At 37.8% G+C, this 16,451-nt stretch overlaps 2 protein-coding genes across 4 annotated transcripts in view; one reads left to right on the top strand and one right to left on the bottom strand.

Moving 5' to 3' along the window:
- Positions 1 to 4,249, top strand: part of LOC113057111 (SHH signaling and ciliogenesis regulator SDCCAG8) — a 44,574-nt gene extending 40,325 nt beyond the window's left edge. The window contains exons 17-18 of one of the 2 annotated variants that reach the window (XM_026224206.1): positions 1,378 to 1,504; positions 3,961 to 4,249. In XM_026224206.1, coding sequence (XP_026079991.1) covers positions 1,378 to 1,504; positions 3,961 to 3,999 — 166 coding nt within the window. In that variant the 3' untranslated portion in view covers positions 4,000 to 4,249. The other variant, XM_026224207.1, reaches the window with a different exon arrangement.
- A 3,927-nt stretch (positions 4,250 to 8,176) lies between these two features.
- LOC113057112 (RAC-gamma serine/threonine-protein kinase) overlaps positions 8,177 to 16,451 on the bottom strand; it is an 89,813-nt gene continuing 81,538 nt past the window's right edge. For both annotated transcript variants that reach the window (XM_026224208.1, XM_026224209.1), the window contains exons 12-15: positions 13,105 to 13,319; positions 12,840 to 12,927; positions 11,058 to 11,160; positions 8,177 to 9,023 (exon numbers count right to left, since the gene is read on the bottom strand). In XM_026224208.1, the coding sequence (XP_026079993.1) occupies positions 8,938 to 9,023; positions 11,058 to 11,160; positions 12,840 to 12,927; positions 13,105 to 13,319 (492 nt within the window). In that variant the 3' untranslated portion in view covers positions 8,177 to 8,937. The remainder of the gene's footprint in view (positions 9,024 to 11,057; positions 11,161 to 12,839; positions 12,928 to 13,104; positions 13,320 to 16,451) is intronic.

Below are 16,451 nucleotides of genomic sequence, written 5' to 3'. Positions count from 1 at the left end.
GTGAAAGACCTGAACAGCAGAAGTGGTAGATAAAGGTTTGGATGGGTGCACTAATACAGAAGAAGATTTGGAGCTAAGCAGTGTGTGGAGGAGGTTAGGGCCAGTGTCAAAGCACTGCCAGACTCTGGAGGTGGGCGGCAGCAGTGGCGCCAGCTCCATACACAGCAGGACCCGGGCATGGGACAGGATGCCCACCACAGCCCTGTGATCAGCCCTGTCCAGCTCACACCAGGAAGGCCAGCAGAGAAAAGAAAAGAAATGAGGACGAGGGCGTGGGAGACAAAAGAACAACAGCGCTTGACTGAGGCCTGAGGACAGGAACAAGCAGTCACACAAACTATTCTGCTCACACTCCCAAATAATATAGGATTTAAGGAATCAGAAGTTAATGATGAAGAGACGCATCTACTGTCACACCAGACAGAGAGAAAAGAAAGGCTTGAAAATGCCTCTGGCTCCAGTCAACCGGAGAAGCAGGAGGCCCTTTTCAACACATGCATTCATTCCTATTAGAATCCTGTACAGAAGTGCTTTGACTTTCTGAAAATGTCACTTTTTTATATATATATTCAACATATTAAGACAGATAGTAAATTAGATGTATTTTTATATTATAATAGACATTTGTGAGGGTAGCACCATATTTAATTTCCAACACTAATGACAATATAAATTGTTCTGTGGTTTAACAACTGAATTATTCCTTAGCTGACAAAAAATATATATTTTCAAAAGACTTTCTATTGACTCTATAACTCGGTTAAAGTTGTGAATTGTGAAAATGACAATATCTTGGACTTTTATACAGGGCATGTCATTTTAAAGACTGTTGTCAGAACATTACTGTTTGAAAGCTTGACACAGAAACAGTGATTCGGACAATGGTTTGAGAGTGGGCGGGACTATCTGTTTCTCCAGCCAATGGCAGATGGGGGCAGAGTTTACTTTTATGGTCTTTTAAGGAGATTAATGGCTTCAGTACCTATTTATCGGACACGGACACTCTGGTCATGTGAGGTCATGTGATCAGTCATGAAGAGAGAACCCATCACTGTGATATTCCATATAACCACACAATGAAATGCAAGGAGAGTCTAAAGTAAAAGTTTCCTTATTTTAAGGAAATAGTCAAGATAATGATAATCTGTTAAATGTTCACTTTGAGAAAATGAGCTCTTAATACACAACATTTCTGAGTAATTCTGTCATTTCGACAAACATTCCAAAATTCTGAACATACTGCTGAAAAACAAAAAGGCCAAGAGAGTATTTATGAAACTCAGTCAAACCTCAGTCTGGTACAGTGAAGTTTCTTTCAGCTGTCTGCTGTGCCTTTCATCTGTGTGTGTGTGTGTGTGTGTGTGTGTGTGTGGTCAGACTGCAGCAGCTGGACCAGCACTGTCAGGCCAGTTCCCAGCAAGTGCTTCAGCTCCTCAGCCGACAGAAGCAGCTCATGCAGGAGCGCCAGCAGCTCGCTCACGACGTGCACCACCTGCAAGCCCAGGTCAGTCTCTGTTACACACTGAACTCAGACCTCAGCCTGCTCTTTATCATCAAACCTCATGATCGCCTGAAGGAACATGAAACTTTCAAGTGGTTTACCTACTTCAAAGATGGAAGTTTTAACATCTTATTAGTGTAATGAAAATAAAAGTTTATTTTGCTCGGGGGGGGTGAAATGCTATTTCATGCATACTGAGTTTTTTACACTGTTAAAGAGTTGGATTCCCATGCTAAACATGGACAAAGTTTCAAAAATTAAGTTGTACGTTTGAAGGAGTATTTTATGTTAAAAAAAAACCTCTTCCGGTTTGTCACAAGTTTCGGAAAGTTTTTTTCGAATATGGCTCTGTGTGACGTTAAATGGAGTGGAATTTCCTTATATGGGTCCTAAGGCACTTCTGCCGGAACAGCGCGCGCTCCCGTATAGCAGAGCAGAGAGAGGAGAGACATTCACTGATCAGAGCGAGAGCGTCGGGAAATGTCACAAAAGAAGTGTGTTTTTGGTTGCCAGGGCAAGACAACCCTGCACAGATTACCAAAAGAGAAACAGCATTAAGGGACCAGTGGATGGAGTTTATTTTTACAGAGCATCAACAGAGTTGTGCAAGTGTTTTTGTTTGTTCCCTGCATTTCGAAGATGCTTGTTTTACAAACAAGGCCCAGTTTGATGCCGGATTTGCACATCGTTTATTTCTTAAGGATGATGCAATCCCAATGAAAAAGGGTCACGATCGTGTGTTGGAACCGCAGGCGGTGAGTAAAACTGCTGCCGTGTTGTTAACTTAGCTATCGAAAAAAAAAAAAAAGACGACATAAAGTGGAACTTAGTCATTTTCAAAAACCGCTAAGCAAATATATACAGTTTCAGTACATACCACATAGAGACGCCTTTGCTGATGCTGCTTTTGTTAAATTTCAACCTCTGGATCTGTGTCACAGCTTCCAAACGCTCTCAACGCAGAAGCCTACTTGCGCTCGTTATTCTTTAGCTCCGCCCACACGTCGCGCTCGTGTTTTTCCGGGAAAAATTGGTACAGACTATCTTTCTCTTATAAATATAATTAAAAAAAATACTTTTTGGAGTTATGAAGGATGCAGTACTACTCTATATGTACTCAAGATTAACAGGATATTGAGTGAAAACGAGCATTTCACCCCCCCTTTAATTCATTTTAATTGTGGGCCAGAGCCAGCCCATACATTTCTGACATGCTGAGCTCATGTGACAGACGTTTTATGACTTGAACATCCACTTTCGGTTCTAAAGCTGAGAAAATGGCATGAAAGCTAGAATAAAAAAAAATAAATTATTATATAACAAATATAATATACAATATATATATATATATATATATATATATATATATATATATATATATATATATATATATATATATATATATAGGCACCTCTCGATCCAATCCAATTCTGGGAATCACAATCCAGTTCAGATTCCAATAAAACATTCTGGATCTACATTTTTTCTTTCTTATTAATTCATGAGTTAACTCACTTTGAATATCAAATTTATTTGAAAATTACTTGTATATTCATAAACTATTTTATAAAATAATTATAAATCAATGATAAATCAAAACAATTATATGTCAAGAATTTCAGCTTCAAAACAAAGCTTCGGATGCATTGAAGAGAGAATTGTAATGCATTAAATAATTTTTCTCTGATCTCTTATATATATAAAGTGACAGTCTAATCATAATCCCCATTCAGAATAATGAGAAAGTAAAATATCTGGTTGAATTTTTGTGATAAGAATTTTGGGGTAAAATGTGCTTAAATTGTCATTAAAAAAATCCCTAAAAGATATAGTGATGATAAAATGGGTTCTATTTTATTTATGCTTAATATAATTACTTCTGAATCTTTCCATTTTGTAGTAAAATGTGACCTGCATCCACAGAGAGAGAGAGAGAGAGTAGTGCACACAAGCAGCACAGCAGCTGGTAGCCATGGCTGCACATCACGCTAGACTAGGCACCCACAGATGCTCATCCAGATTGCTGCTAGAGGCACGTCAGCAACAGACAGCGAATCGCCGAATGCTGACATTCGTTGGAGATTATTGCAAATGGAGTGATGCTCCGCAAAGCGCGGCCGCTTTCGGCTCTGTTAATACTACCATGCTGTTGTTTTGTTATTAGAGCGAGTTAGTAATTCAGACTCTCCCTCTGAGCATTTGTGTAAGAACACCCACATGCTGACCGCTCAGACTGCGTCCTGCTCGCGCTCACAGCTCATTATACAAGGCCAATTAGGAATTATACTAGGCTGTTTGAAATAAATGAAAGCGTTGTATGAGACAGAAGACAGAAGTGTGGTTCATTCCTCTTCTGTCGAGATGATTAGAGTAGTTTGCAGTACTTGTCAACATGGTGGTGTTGGGTTTCTTTCTGAGGCTCCATTATGGTTGTCCTGTGTGTGTCACTTTCTCCTCAGGTGCATGTTGAGAAGAGAACGGACCCGCTGGCCATGTGAGGTCATGTGATCAGTCATGAAGAGAGAACCCATCACTGTGATATTCCATATAACCACACAATGAAATGCAATGAGAGGAGTCTAAAGTCAAAGTTTACTTATTTTAAAGAAATAGTCAATAAAAAGCATACGAGGAAATGTGGCTTCATAACTGGGCATGATTGAATGGCTGTGGATGAAAATTCCTTTGTCTTGTTTTTTTAATAAGTTATATATCTGTTTGTATTTATTTTATCAAAGATAAAAAAAATAAAATAAAAAAAATGAAACACTGTTTTAATAAACTCTGTTTTTTTCTTTCTCTATATATATCCCCGTCATAAAAAAACACCAAAAATAAAATAGTTAAATTCTATAAAATATTAAATAATTATATATGCATATACACACACACACACACACACACTAAATTATAATAACACAATAATGATATGACATTATATAACACACTTAATTAAATCTGTCCCTGGCATTAAAAAGAAAATCTTGTGTGATGGGGATAGATTTAATAGAAGTGTATTTTTACTTTCTGCAACCTTTACTTAAAATCTGTAAACGATTTCCTAAGCTCTGAATGTTTGATTTCTATACAGGTTGTAAATCCATCAGCAGTTTCTGAGGTGTTATGATTAATCAGGAATGTTTTGTCTGAAGCAAATAAGTCAGAGACACAACTCAAGCCAAAGCAGATTGACATAGTGCTTTATTTAAGCTGTCTGTAAGAAGGAAAATAATGTGCATCCCTATCATATACATTTATGTGTAAAAATACTAGGATGTACAGTGTACAAAAACAGTTTCTTGCAGACGAGCTTTCCGCATCCGCGTGGGCCCCTATACTGTATTCAAGGAAATAAACTTTGTTTTTGTTGTTGTTTTTTAATATGCTGAATGGTAATACAGTTATTTATTTTTTTTTTATTTTTTCTGTTAATCCCTTCCATGTAAAAATCTTAACCTCATGTCTAGTTCTTAACATGGATCTAATGACAGAGCTAGCAAGGTCAAGAAATGTCACAAACTCTAAAGCTACATTGACATAAAAGGTTTTTTTTTATTTTATTTTTTTTAAGATTTGTCTTTTTTTTTTTTTTTTTTAAATAAATACTTTACAATTCATGCTCATTCATAATACACTACCAGGAGCGCGATATAGAGAAAGTCTGTTGTAGACCGTACAAACAGTAGCAGCAGTGTGCACACAGATGTGCGCTTAGGAGGGATGGAGCCCGTGGGTCCCTTCCTCACACTAGTTCAGTATTCAGGGAATAATGACTTTAGGTTGGGCTTAACGTGTGTTTTTATTGTCCTCTGAAACTCTGAAGTGGTGACAACAGTACAGCTTGACTTTTCTACAACACTGGAGCATTAGGGGGATCTTGGGAAATGTTAGTCTGTCTGTGTCACCAGGCAAAGCTTGTGTTTCCTGGCAGCATTTCAGGTCTATCCGCATCCACACTGTTACATACTACAGAGCACAATCAGTCAGGAAAGTAAAGTAGCATGAGGTCCATGAGGGCCAAATGTGTGCTTTCAAGTTTTTTATTTTTCCTTGTTTTATTTTCCTTTATTCTTTTTTTTCTCCTTAAGAAGGGACCCGTCTGCGCTACATAAAAAAAAAAAGAAATGGGTATGAAAGTGCTACTACAGGTAGATACAAAGCCAAGTGTTAAAATATGGAGTTACAAAGGTGTATGATTGATTTGGCCAAAGCCAAAGGCCCTTCTGCTGTTTAAATAAACTATCATCACATGTAAGGTACTGCCCCAATGAACATCACCGTTCTCTGCCTCTCCACGTCTTGAGGAAAACACTTTGGTCCCTCACAAGTGCATATTAAAATTAATGAAATGGATGAACAGCATCACAGTATGATTGAATAATCCTACGTATAATCACAAATCTGAAGTTAAAAAGCAAAAACAAAGCAGCAAAAAAACAATACAAAACAAGTGCTCCCATCTCCCTAGTCAATATAAATTGAACTTGTAAATTTTACCTAACCAGAAAATGTAAAACAAGACACAAATAATTGTAAAATATTCAAATTTTTACTGATAAATAAAAAAGTAATAAAACACACAAAATCGAACACCGAAAAAACAGAAGAGTCAGCAGTGTAAGCCCATTAAATTAAATCAGGTTATTTTTGAACTTTTGTCTCGCTTTCTCTCAAAAGCAATAAATAAATAAAACAAGAAAAAGGAATGGGGAAAAAAGACGAGGAAAGATCTAAAAGAAAACGTGCAAGTTGGAAGACAGAGAATGACACAAACAGCGAATCTTCCCGCAGTACCACGGCTGTGCTGTCAGAAAACATGATTGGGTTGGACATAGTTTGAATGCGAGAAGATCCTCAAGCTCGACTGAAATCAAATCTGGCAACAGAGCAACAGTACCATGTTACAGCATCTCACATTACACCATTGGACACTTCACAATGCCACTAAATCAACGCAGGCATTTCGGCGGAAAGCTCAGTTTGGCATGAGGGAGGTGGACAGAAAACTTTCTGAATCATCCTTAACCAGCCGTCATCAAATCCATGTCAGTCTTTAACAAACATGCAAGAAATCCCAGTTCAGACGTCCCACTCTAACAGACCTTGTTCTGCGTCACATTTCATATGTGACCCTGGACCACAAAACCAGTCTTAAGTCGATGGGGTATATTTTTAGCAATAGCTAAAAAAAAACATTGTATGGGTCAAAATAATTGATTTTTCTTTTATGCCAAAAATCATTAGGATATTGAGTAAAGATCATGTTCCATTAATATATTTAGTAAATTTCCTACTGTAAATATATCCAAACTTAATTTTTGATTAGTAATATGCATTTCTAAGAATTCATTTGGACGAATTCATTTGGGCAAATTCAAAGATTTTTTTGCACCCTCCGATTCCAGATTTTCAAATAGTTGCATCACAACCAAATATTGTCAAATCCTAATAAACCATACATCAATGGAAATCTTATTTATTCAGCTTCCAGATGCTGTATAAATCTCAATTTCGACACTTAAGGCTGATTTTGTGGTCCAGGGTCACAAATACACACCATCCAGACTCGCTCCTTCCTCTTATATCACTTCCCTCTCCACTAATGTCCCATATTCTCATCCCAACCTCAAACCTCGGGCCAAATTTCTTAAAAAAGTGCCAAGTCAAATACAAATGAAAGATTTTGCCTTTCCTGCTCATATTAAATGGACAACAAAAGCATGCACAAGAGCCATCTTTACACTCAAAGCAGACACCACAGACAAACAGCAGGTTTTATTGCCAAACACTATCAGGAAATGTACTGCATATGTCAAATTATTACTCAATTATTCAGATATTTCTCTTTGAACCCATTTAAAAAACACAGTCCAGTTCAACTCACCAGGTTTTCTCAACTATCCCATCAAACTTCATCCAAGTAAACCCTCAGTCTGTAACCACAAGAACCATTTTTTTGCTCATGATTCATAAAGACATCCTAGTATGTCAATGTTTATCAAAGGATTTTTATGCTAATATCTGATTGGCGTATTTTAGGAAGGAACGTGAACATGATATTCGATGTAGCGAAGCACAATAGCACTCAAAAGTGTTTGAAAATAGCATTTTACTTCTCAAGCAAAATGATTTAATGCCTCGAAACGACAACGAGAATCTGCTGTCTTATTTAAATGCTCATTAAAAGGTCAAGCAAAGCACAGTGTCCTGCTCTCTTAACATACAGTGACCCGTCTGAACGAATCAGTACGGTCTTTTACAGCCCTTTCATTGGTGGAAAGACGAGCAACACATTTCGGCAGCACTCAGACTGCTCACAATGTTGAGGAAGAGAAAACGAGAACAACACTACAGTGACATACAGTAAAAAGAAAATAAATAAAAACAAATTAAGGCCTTTGCAGGGACCCATCATACATTCGTAAGCCTTTTTAGGTGCATTTATTCAATAAAAAAAGAGAGACTCAGAAAGCACTCTTAATAAACGCAAGGACAAACAAACAAAAAGAAAATAAATTCGCTTAAATACATTTTCTCAATCACATTTTCGAATCAAATAAAAAAGTGCTTCCCGTCATTCGTTCAATTAATGCTGGCTTTTTTGTTGTTGTTTTTGTTACACTATGATTGCACTATTGAGCGTTGAGTGGAAAGGCTTTCTCACAACTGTTCAAAAACAGTTTGGTTTTTGGGGGAATTTAAACTGATCATCAACTGTACATCACAGTTGTGTATCGCTGCATAAAACACTCCACATCAGTCAAACGCGCCATTTTTCCCAGGGAACGATATGTAAGAAATAAAGCCTTCGGTGAATTGAGTGAGTATTTCTACTGGCTAGTTTTAGTGAGAGTTTAGCGCTGCATAGGTCAGGTTCACAGGGCTTTGCACGGAGGAATACTGAGTTGTGGATCGCTGAGGGGTAAAGCTAGTCCTGAACACAGACGTCCTCTGTGAAGCCTTAGTAAACCGTTTATGGCAGTTTTGACAGAAGGTGAACCTTAAAAACAGTAACAACCGAAGCAGCTGACACTGGGGCGGTTTTGAGTAGTTCTACTACCTGAACCCAGAATCGCAAAACCCATGTGAATCTCTAGCCATGCAGTTATGTGTATTTATCATTGTCCTTGATACTAGGAATAAGGAATGTGGAGCAACATCTCAAATCAAAGAGAGAAACACAATGAAGACGAACAGTAAAAGTTCTCCCATCCTGACCCAACCTTTGGGCTGGAGCTGTGAAGAGGTTTGAGTGGGCTGGACCTCGATCCGACCCAACGTGCAAATTCCCATCACCCTAAATCAGAAGTTTCCCTTGGTCTAGCTAAACAAATGAAAGAACCAAGATGGACGATGAAGGGTCAAATGGGCCGGGGCTGTTAGAAGCTGAAGACCTAATTTGTTCCAGTGGTAACCTTGATGAGGATGAGGCAGTGTCACTCTCTCCCGCTGGCGGAGTAGGAGAACTGGGGGAAGTGTGGCCGTCGCTCGTTGTCCATGCAATCCATCCCATCTTCATCGACTGAGGAGAGGAGCACAGGAGCAATCAGTCAGGGGCAGCTAGACTGACATTACCAGTCAGTTTCAACCAGGCTCATGCAGAGAAAATGTTTTCTGCAGTTAGCCATGAAGAAAACTTTATCTGAGGCACTTTTACACTTCCCATCAGGTCACAAAAAAGCTTGCAATATGCCAAAAAACTGGCACCCACACACTTACAGGAAACAAGCTGTTGAAAATGGAGTCTGCGGAAGACTTAACAGTTCGCAGGCGAAGTCAAGGTTGTTACTTTTATTAAAAGGGCTATGAAGACCAGATTTAATTGGTCCCACACTTCAAATATCGACAAGACCTTCTATGAGCTCTGGCATTGATATTGAAAATATTACTGCCTTGTTTCACCTCACACTCACCAAACCGGTTTAATGTAGCATTCAGATATTTTACATTAGCATATCATTTAATACATTTGTGCACAGTCAAGGTCGCTTATGGAAAAATAAGTTTACCTCTATTACAATGACATTTAGTCAGTAAAAAAAATTTATATTTTACAGAAAATGACAGGGTTCAGATTATTATTTTATTTTTTTTTTAGATTTGAGTGTTTAGTCCACAGTCATGTAGTGTACAAATGTGAGAAATTCAACACTGTTGCTAATCTTCTAGGTAGGGACTGGAAAAAACATGTAACAAATATGCAGAAATGTATTTATTATTCATGTTGGTTTTATATGGCTTTGTTTACGTATAATTAGGTCAAGTATATACTACCGTTAATATGTCTGGGGTCGGTAAGATTATTTATGTAATCTGAAAGTCTCATTTATTTGATTACAAATACAGGAAAATAAGTAATAATGTAAAAAAAAATTACAATTTAAAATGACTGTTTTCTACTTTATTGTCTGTTAAAATTCAATTTATTCCTGTGAAGCAAAGCTGAGTTTTCAGCATCATAACTACAATCTTTAGTGTCACGCGATCCTTCAGAAATTCTAATGATGATTTTTCTGCTCAAGAAACATTCCTTATTAGGGCTGGACGATTATGGCCTAAAATCAAAACCTCGATTAATTGAACATTTTACCTGGATTACGATTAATGAACGATTATTTTGTTTCTGTTTTGTTTTATTTCCCTCATAGTTCACTGACAAGGTTTGTACTGTAAATATGATTGAGTATTAAAGGTGAGATATTTTTTCCTATTGAAAGAGCGATCTGACATCATAGCTCACTATCTGCATTAAAAAAAATACCATAGCAAAAACAACTAGATTAATATAAAATTCAAATATTAAAGTGTTTAAGACAAGTAAACAGTCAGTAATAAGATAGGAACAAACAAATCAATTAGCAATATCATAAATAAATACAACTAAACAAAATTTCAGGAACAGAAACGGTAAAAGCCGCTCCCACACCATCACTGCGTGTTGAACAGGATTAAAAAACGAAATAACCGACATGGGAAAATTACGTCGCTAGAGGTTCTGAATTTCGGTTTAGATTACTTTTCGATTAATCGTCCAGCCCTATTCCTTTTATCATTAAAGTTGAAATAACTGCTGCTTAATATTTTTGTGGAACTGTGATATGTGATATATATGGAACTATGAAAGATTGCAGAAATCTCAGACAGTGATAAAATTGTATGACTTTAAAAATGCTTTTGGTTACTATGAAAATGCTTTAGACTGCAGTAACTCTGTTTGAAACATTTTAACATCCTTAAATATATATTAGTCTAAAGATTCTGTCTGGGTCTATTTATGTGAGATGAAAATCAGATGACACTTCAAGAATAATTCATGGATATAACTGGGCAACCTTTTCACAAACCTTCTTAACAACTGTGTGTAATCAAAAAAGTATCACCTATAGTTTTCAGGAGATTGAGATTTGTGCCAAAAAAATGATCTAGTATACAGCATATGCCTTATGACTGAGAAGATAATTAAGTCAGCACAACATCATGCATGTTTTCTTGAATTCACTTTTGTGTCATTACAGAATTGTCAATGTATGCAGAGATAAACAACAGACAAACTCACATTTTTCAGGAGGGGTTATTGTAATCGTCTGAGCTGTGAACTCTTCGTCGAAATATCTGGTATCTGTCTCTGACGACACCTGAGGCTTGAAGGGAGGTATCAGCTGAGGAAGGAAGAGGGGGGATGAAAAAAAACACGGAACACCTGTTTGTGCAGATCTGACACTGCATATCGTATGGCGAGCTGGAGGGCTCAATCTAACGCCTCTGAACCGCGCCTCCTCTGCCAACCATTGTGCTATATTTGTGACAGTGACCTATTAGTGCATCGAGTCACACAACCTCTGTCTTAACATGTACCATTAAAAGTATTTTGGGTGTCTGCAATTTTAAAGTCTTACTCAAATTTTAATTAAAGTTGTTTTGCCTCAGTAAAAAGTTTTACAAAAACAGAAGTGAATGGCACTTTAAAAAATCAATTAAAATGGTGAAAACTTATGTTTGACTTTTCTACAATGGCATCGGTGACTAATAAACTTTGGCTTTTCAATGATGCTTCATCCACACATAAAGAGGTTGAAATAGAGTTACATGCCACTTTTGTTATCTATGAAAGCCTGTTTCTGACCTGGAAAATCAAATGATGACATAAAGATGAAGTTGTGAAACATTAAGTCACAATTACAAAAAACTGTTGTAATTACAAGAAAAAGTCATAGTTTTTAAAGATATTCTGTTTTAAAGGGGTGGTTCATGGTGATTTCCAATTTTTAACATTACTTAGTTTGTAATGTTGCTATTTGAGCATAAACAATATCTGCAAAGTTACGAAGCTGAAAGTTCAATGCAAACGGAGATATCGTCTTTTACAATTCTGGCAGTTTAATGCCTACAAAAAATAGCTGGTAGGGACTACAACAAGTTACCTCCCGGGTTTGTGACATCACAAACCCTGCCCTTGGAAAAGAAGGGGTGGGGCCATGCTGCGCTGCTTTAGAGAAGAGGAAGAGAAAACTAGGGGTGCATGTAAAAATCTATTCATATATGAATCACGATTATGTCTTCTAATGATCCTAAAGGATTCACAAGTTTCAAAATCAGTGTTCAAAAGCAGCGCTTCTTAATACTATTCCTCATGTCTCCCTGCTCTGCACACGTTCTGCATCTCTCTATCTCTCTCTCTCTTGCTCTCTCTCTCTCTATCTCTCATTCAGCTCTGATCCAACAATGAACTGTTACAATTATACACTTATTTTCACATAGCTTTGAGAAGCGGTAAACAAGGATGCGCGTGCAGTTAGCCATACTATATTAAAGCTTTAATCAGGATAAAACCGTATATAAAAAGCTAACGTAAGCAGTAGCATTTGCAAATAATAGTGTATCTAAAAGTATGAGACAACAACAAACAAAAAACATAGGACATTTAGACAGGCGCTAGAGGCGGTTTAACCAATCACAACACACTGGGCCATCTAACCAATCAGATTCCATCGCCTATTTACGAGGGAGGGGCTTCATAAAAGCAGGAAATCAACAGCACGTTTCTCAAAGAAGGGACAGAGCATTGTGGAATAAAGTTAAATTATGTTGGGGGTTTTTAACAAAGCATTAACAAATGTAAGACTGCACCCCATGAACACAATCAAGCCTAGGAAAAAAAACTCTGTTGGGGTGTGATTCTCAAAAGCATTGTAAGCTAAGTTGATCACAGAGACCTTTGGTGACAATGGATCTACAATCTACTGAGGCTTATTATGCTTTTGGGAAACAGCCCAGTTCAGCATATAAAAATATATGAGTGGATCTTCATATGTAGTGGTGAAAGAAAGGACAGAATTACCTTTTTATCATAGACATCCTGCCAGTCAACTCCAGCAAAGAAACTATGCCTCATAATTTCTTTAGCATCATCCGGACCTCCACCAAGTCTGACCAGAAAACAAACGGAAGTGACATGCATTTACTGTAGTCACAAGACAACTTATGATCTTGTAACAGTTTGTTCCTATCTAAATACAGTAAGTGCTGTAACTGATGTGAAATAAATAAAGACCAATTGAAATGTATTAAGAGCATAGACACTACAGATCAATGTTTTTACTGACCTTTTATTGGGATCTTTGATGAGCAGGCCTGACAGTAAGGACTTGGCATCAGCAGAGAGCGTCCTGGGGAACTTGATGTCCTCCATTAGGATGAGCTCAAAAAGCTTCTCATGGTCCTGATTGTAGAAAGGCAGTCGGCCACACATCATCTCATACATGACCACACCAAGACCCCACCAGTCCACCGCACGGCCGTAATCATTGTCCTCCAGCACCTGAGAACACACACACACATACAAACATTCCTGCAGGAAAGCATTCATGATCAACAAAATCAAAACATGTACATGCACAGGGACACTGCACAGAATTTTTTTTTTTTTAAATATGTTAGTGTTAACCTGTTTTACATGAAATAATTATTGCATAAACACTCAAAAATGTGGATGTCTCAGCACCAGTGTTGTGCAAGATTCAGAATTGAAGAACTGGCTCAATTTCAAAAATTTGAATTGAATTGGACGAAACCCACTGGAAGCTGAATTGGAAGTTTGATGAAAGAAAGAGGTATTTAATGACTTGCAATTTTACTATATTGAACACAGGTTAATCTATCCATTTACCATACATACATCAATCTAACCTTCTATACATCCATCCATCCAACTGTCTATCCATTCATAAAGCCTATAAACCTTTAAAAAGCTTTCTCCCCAAAACTTATAGTCCGACTTCTTGGGAAATACCTCTTTTCTAGTTAAAATGACAATCCTACAAGTTACTTCAATTAAATTTAAATAAATAAAATGAAAACAATTTGCTACCTCACTACAAATTCAGGAACTGAATTGAATTTTATAAGCCGATCTCAATTCAATTCTGAATAATGTGCAATCCTATGAAGAGCTTGGCAAATGTATAACAGAATAAGTTGCTCATGTGTAACATAACACTAAATCAATTTCATCTCCACTAGAGTCAAAACAGCTAAGAGTTCCTGAATAAATGGCAGTAAGGAACATCAGTTAATATATGAATATCAGTGGCTAATAATGGCAGCACTTCACACACTCTTACTGTAGAGCTTCCCATCACAAACCCATGTCAGCGTGAGCCAGCTCCATCTCTCCTGTCCATCAGTGCTAGACTGATAAAAGCATCTAAACATTCGGCGCATCAGGTCAAAGATCCAGCACATGATACAGCTGGAACCTGGAAGCACAATTCTAAAAGCCTGATATCGCTGGATCAAAGCTATGCTTTTGGGCAAACATCCCGGGCCCCAATTACCGAGGATGCTCATACACACCTTACCGGTAGCTCTTATGAGTCTATGTGGGAGAAACAAGGTGGCTAGAGTTAGCGTGCAATGTAGAGGAGCTCTTCAGAGCGGAGAGTCGTGATTAATTCATCTGACTAATGACAAGGCTGGCTGGCACAGAGCCAGTTAAGCATATGCTCAGAGTGATGTTATAATGATGTCTCCTCTCTGATCTTTAAAAACAGGCAGACCTGCACAAGTCAACAGCAGCATTCATTACTCGCTCTGATTAGGGAGCACAATGTGATACAGTGATATGGGTGTATATGACTACTCCACATATAAATGTCTGAGCATATCTTCTGAATGGCACATTGTGTGCTTTGAACTACACTTAACATTCAAAAGTTTGTCTATTACTGTTTGGTAACACTTTAGTATAGGGACTAATTCTCATTATTAACTAGTTGCTTATTAGCATGGCTATTATTAACATTTGCTGTTTATTAGTACATATAAAACACAAATTCTGCATGACTATATTCTACATGCCTAATCTTACCCAATACCAAAACTTAACAACTGCCTTACTAACTAATAAGCAGCAAATTAGGAGTATGTCAAGGCAAAAGTGGTAGTTAATGGTTTGTTAATAGCAAGTATTGGACCTTAAAATAAAGTGTGACCTAATAAAATAAATGACCTAACCTAATAAATGCAGCCTTGCTGAGCTAAAGAGACTTCTTTTAAAAACATGAACTTATCAGCACCAAACCTTTAAATGGTTGCTGTGTTATTTGACAGAAAAAATAAATGTCATATCAAATCTGTTAAACGGTACTTTTTGCATTGTTGATTTTAACTATATTACTTATTATTTATTGTAATCATAACTATTAATTTATTGCGTCATTTACAGATCATGGCTATCTTTTAGCATATTTCCATTGCAGCTGTTACATACAATGAAGTCCACATGCTTTAAGTATCATTCAAAACAAATAGCTAAACACATTTTTTTCTTAAAAAGAAATGTGTATCCTTTATGTATCTTTTATCATTTCCAGTGCAGATGTAAATGTGCATTATAGTGATTTTACCACCACTAAATAATAAGAAGGTGAAAGGGTGTTCAAATTACACAAACAGAATGTGTGTTTTTGCACGTCTCAAGTCCAGGACTGGACAGGACAGTGTGTTCTGGAAGCAAACAGGAGCATAAGCGAGGACGAGGACATGTGTGTGCACGGCACGTATGGGTGGATTGTGCTGTTTGTTCTGGGAGTGTACGTGAGCAGCTCGGCTGCAGGCGGGGATGCGATTAATGCACACAGAGCCAGTTGGGGTCTCCCTGTTCCAGAGCCACAGGCGAGGAGGAGCGGCCGCAGGGGAGGAACAGGCCCCTGCTCGGACAGCCATGTGGCAGGGCTGCTGCTCCCAGGACTGGGCCCTTGGCAAGGCCAGCCGGGGAGGGATGGGACAGAGAGCCTGTGGCTCCACCAGCCCAGTTCCCCAGCAGGGCAGTGGAACAGACAGCCTCCATGAGCTTATCCCACTTTGGCCAGGCTACACGAGGACGCTTACGCACATGCACACAGATAGAGTGCATGCAAAGTGCATACAAACATATGAGCACATACTGTAAACACACACGGATCGCTGTATGCATGCTTACCTGCTGCTAAGCACCTGTACGCATCCTTCAAGAAGATGAACGCTAGCCACACCTGCATGCTGACAAACGCATGTCCTAGGCTCATTTACAAAAAGCTAATGTGCTCGGAATCACACCTGGAAACTAGCAATAATGTGTTTTATTGGTTGCAAACATGCTGTTGAAATACTGCAATTACAAAATGCTAAAGATGTGACAGATGAGAACTCAAAGACAGATGACATACAGCTTGTGAAAGCAAACTGTTATACAGTAAGAGAAGTATTTCTGTAAATGTATCTTCATCCATTCTCATTAGCACTTAAAACATTTGATGAGGGCCAAATTTAAGCGAAACTATTCCAATTTCACTTCTGTAACCCTAAAAGTAATTTTTTTCCTTGAAATATCTTTCACACTCTCTCTCTCTCTCTCTTTCTTCTTTTTCCCTCTCTCTCTCTAATCCCCCTCTACTTTGCATCTCCAGAACTT

Source organism: Carassius auratus, chromosome 38, assembly GCF_003368295.1.
Source record: "Carassius auratus strain Wakin chromosome 38, ASM336829v1, whole genome shotgun sequence".
Lineage (NCBI taxonomy): Eukaryota > Metazoa > Chordata > Actinopteri > Cypriniformes > Cyprinidae > Carassius > Carassius auratus.
Note: the sequence above shows the minus strand (reverse complement) of the source record. Positions and strands in the feature narration are given on the sequence as shown.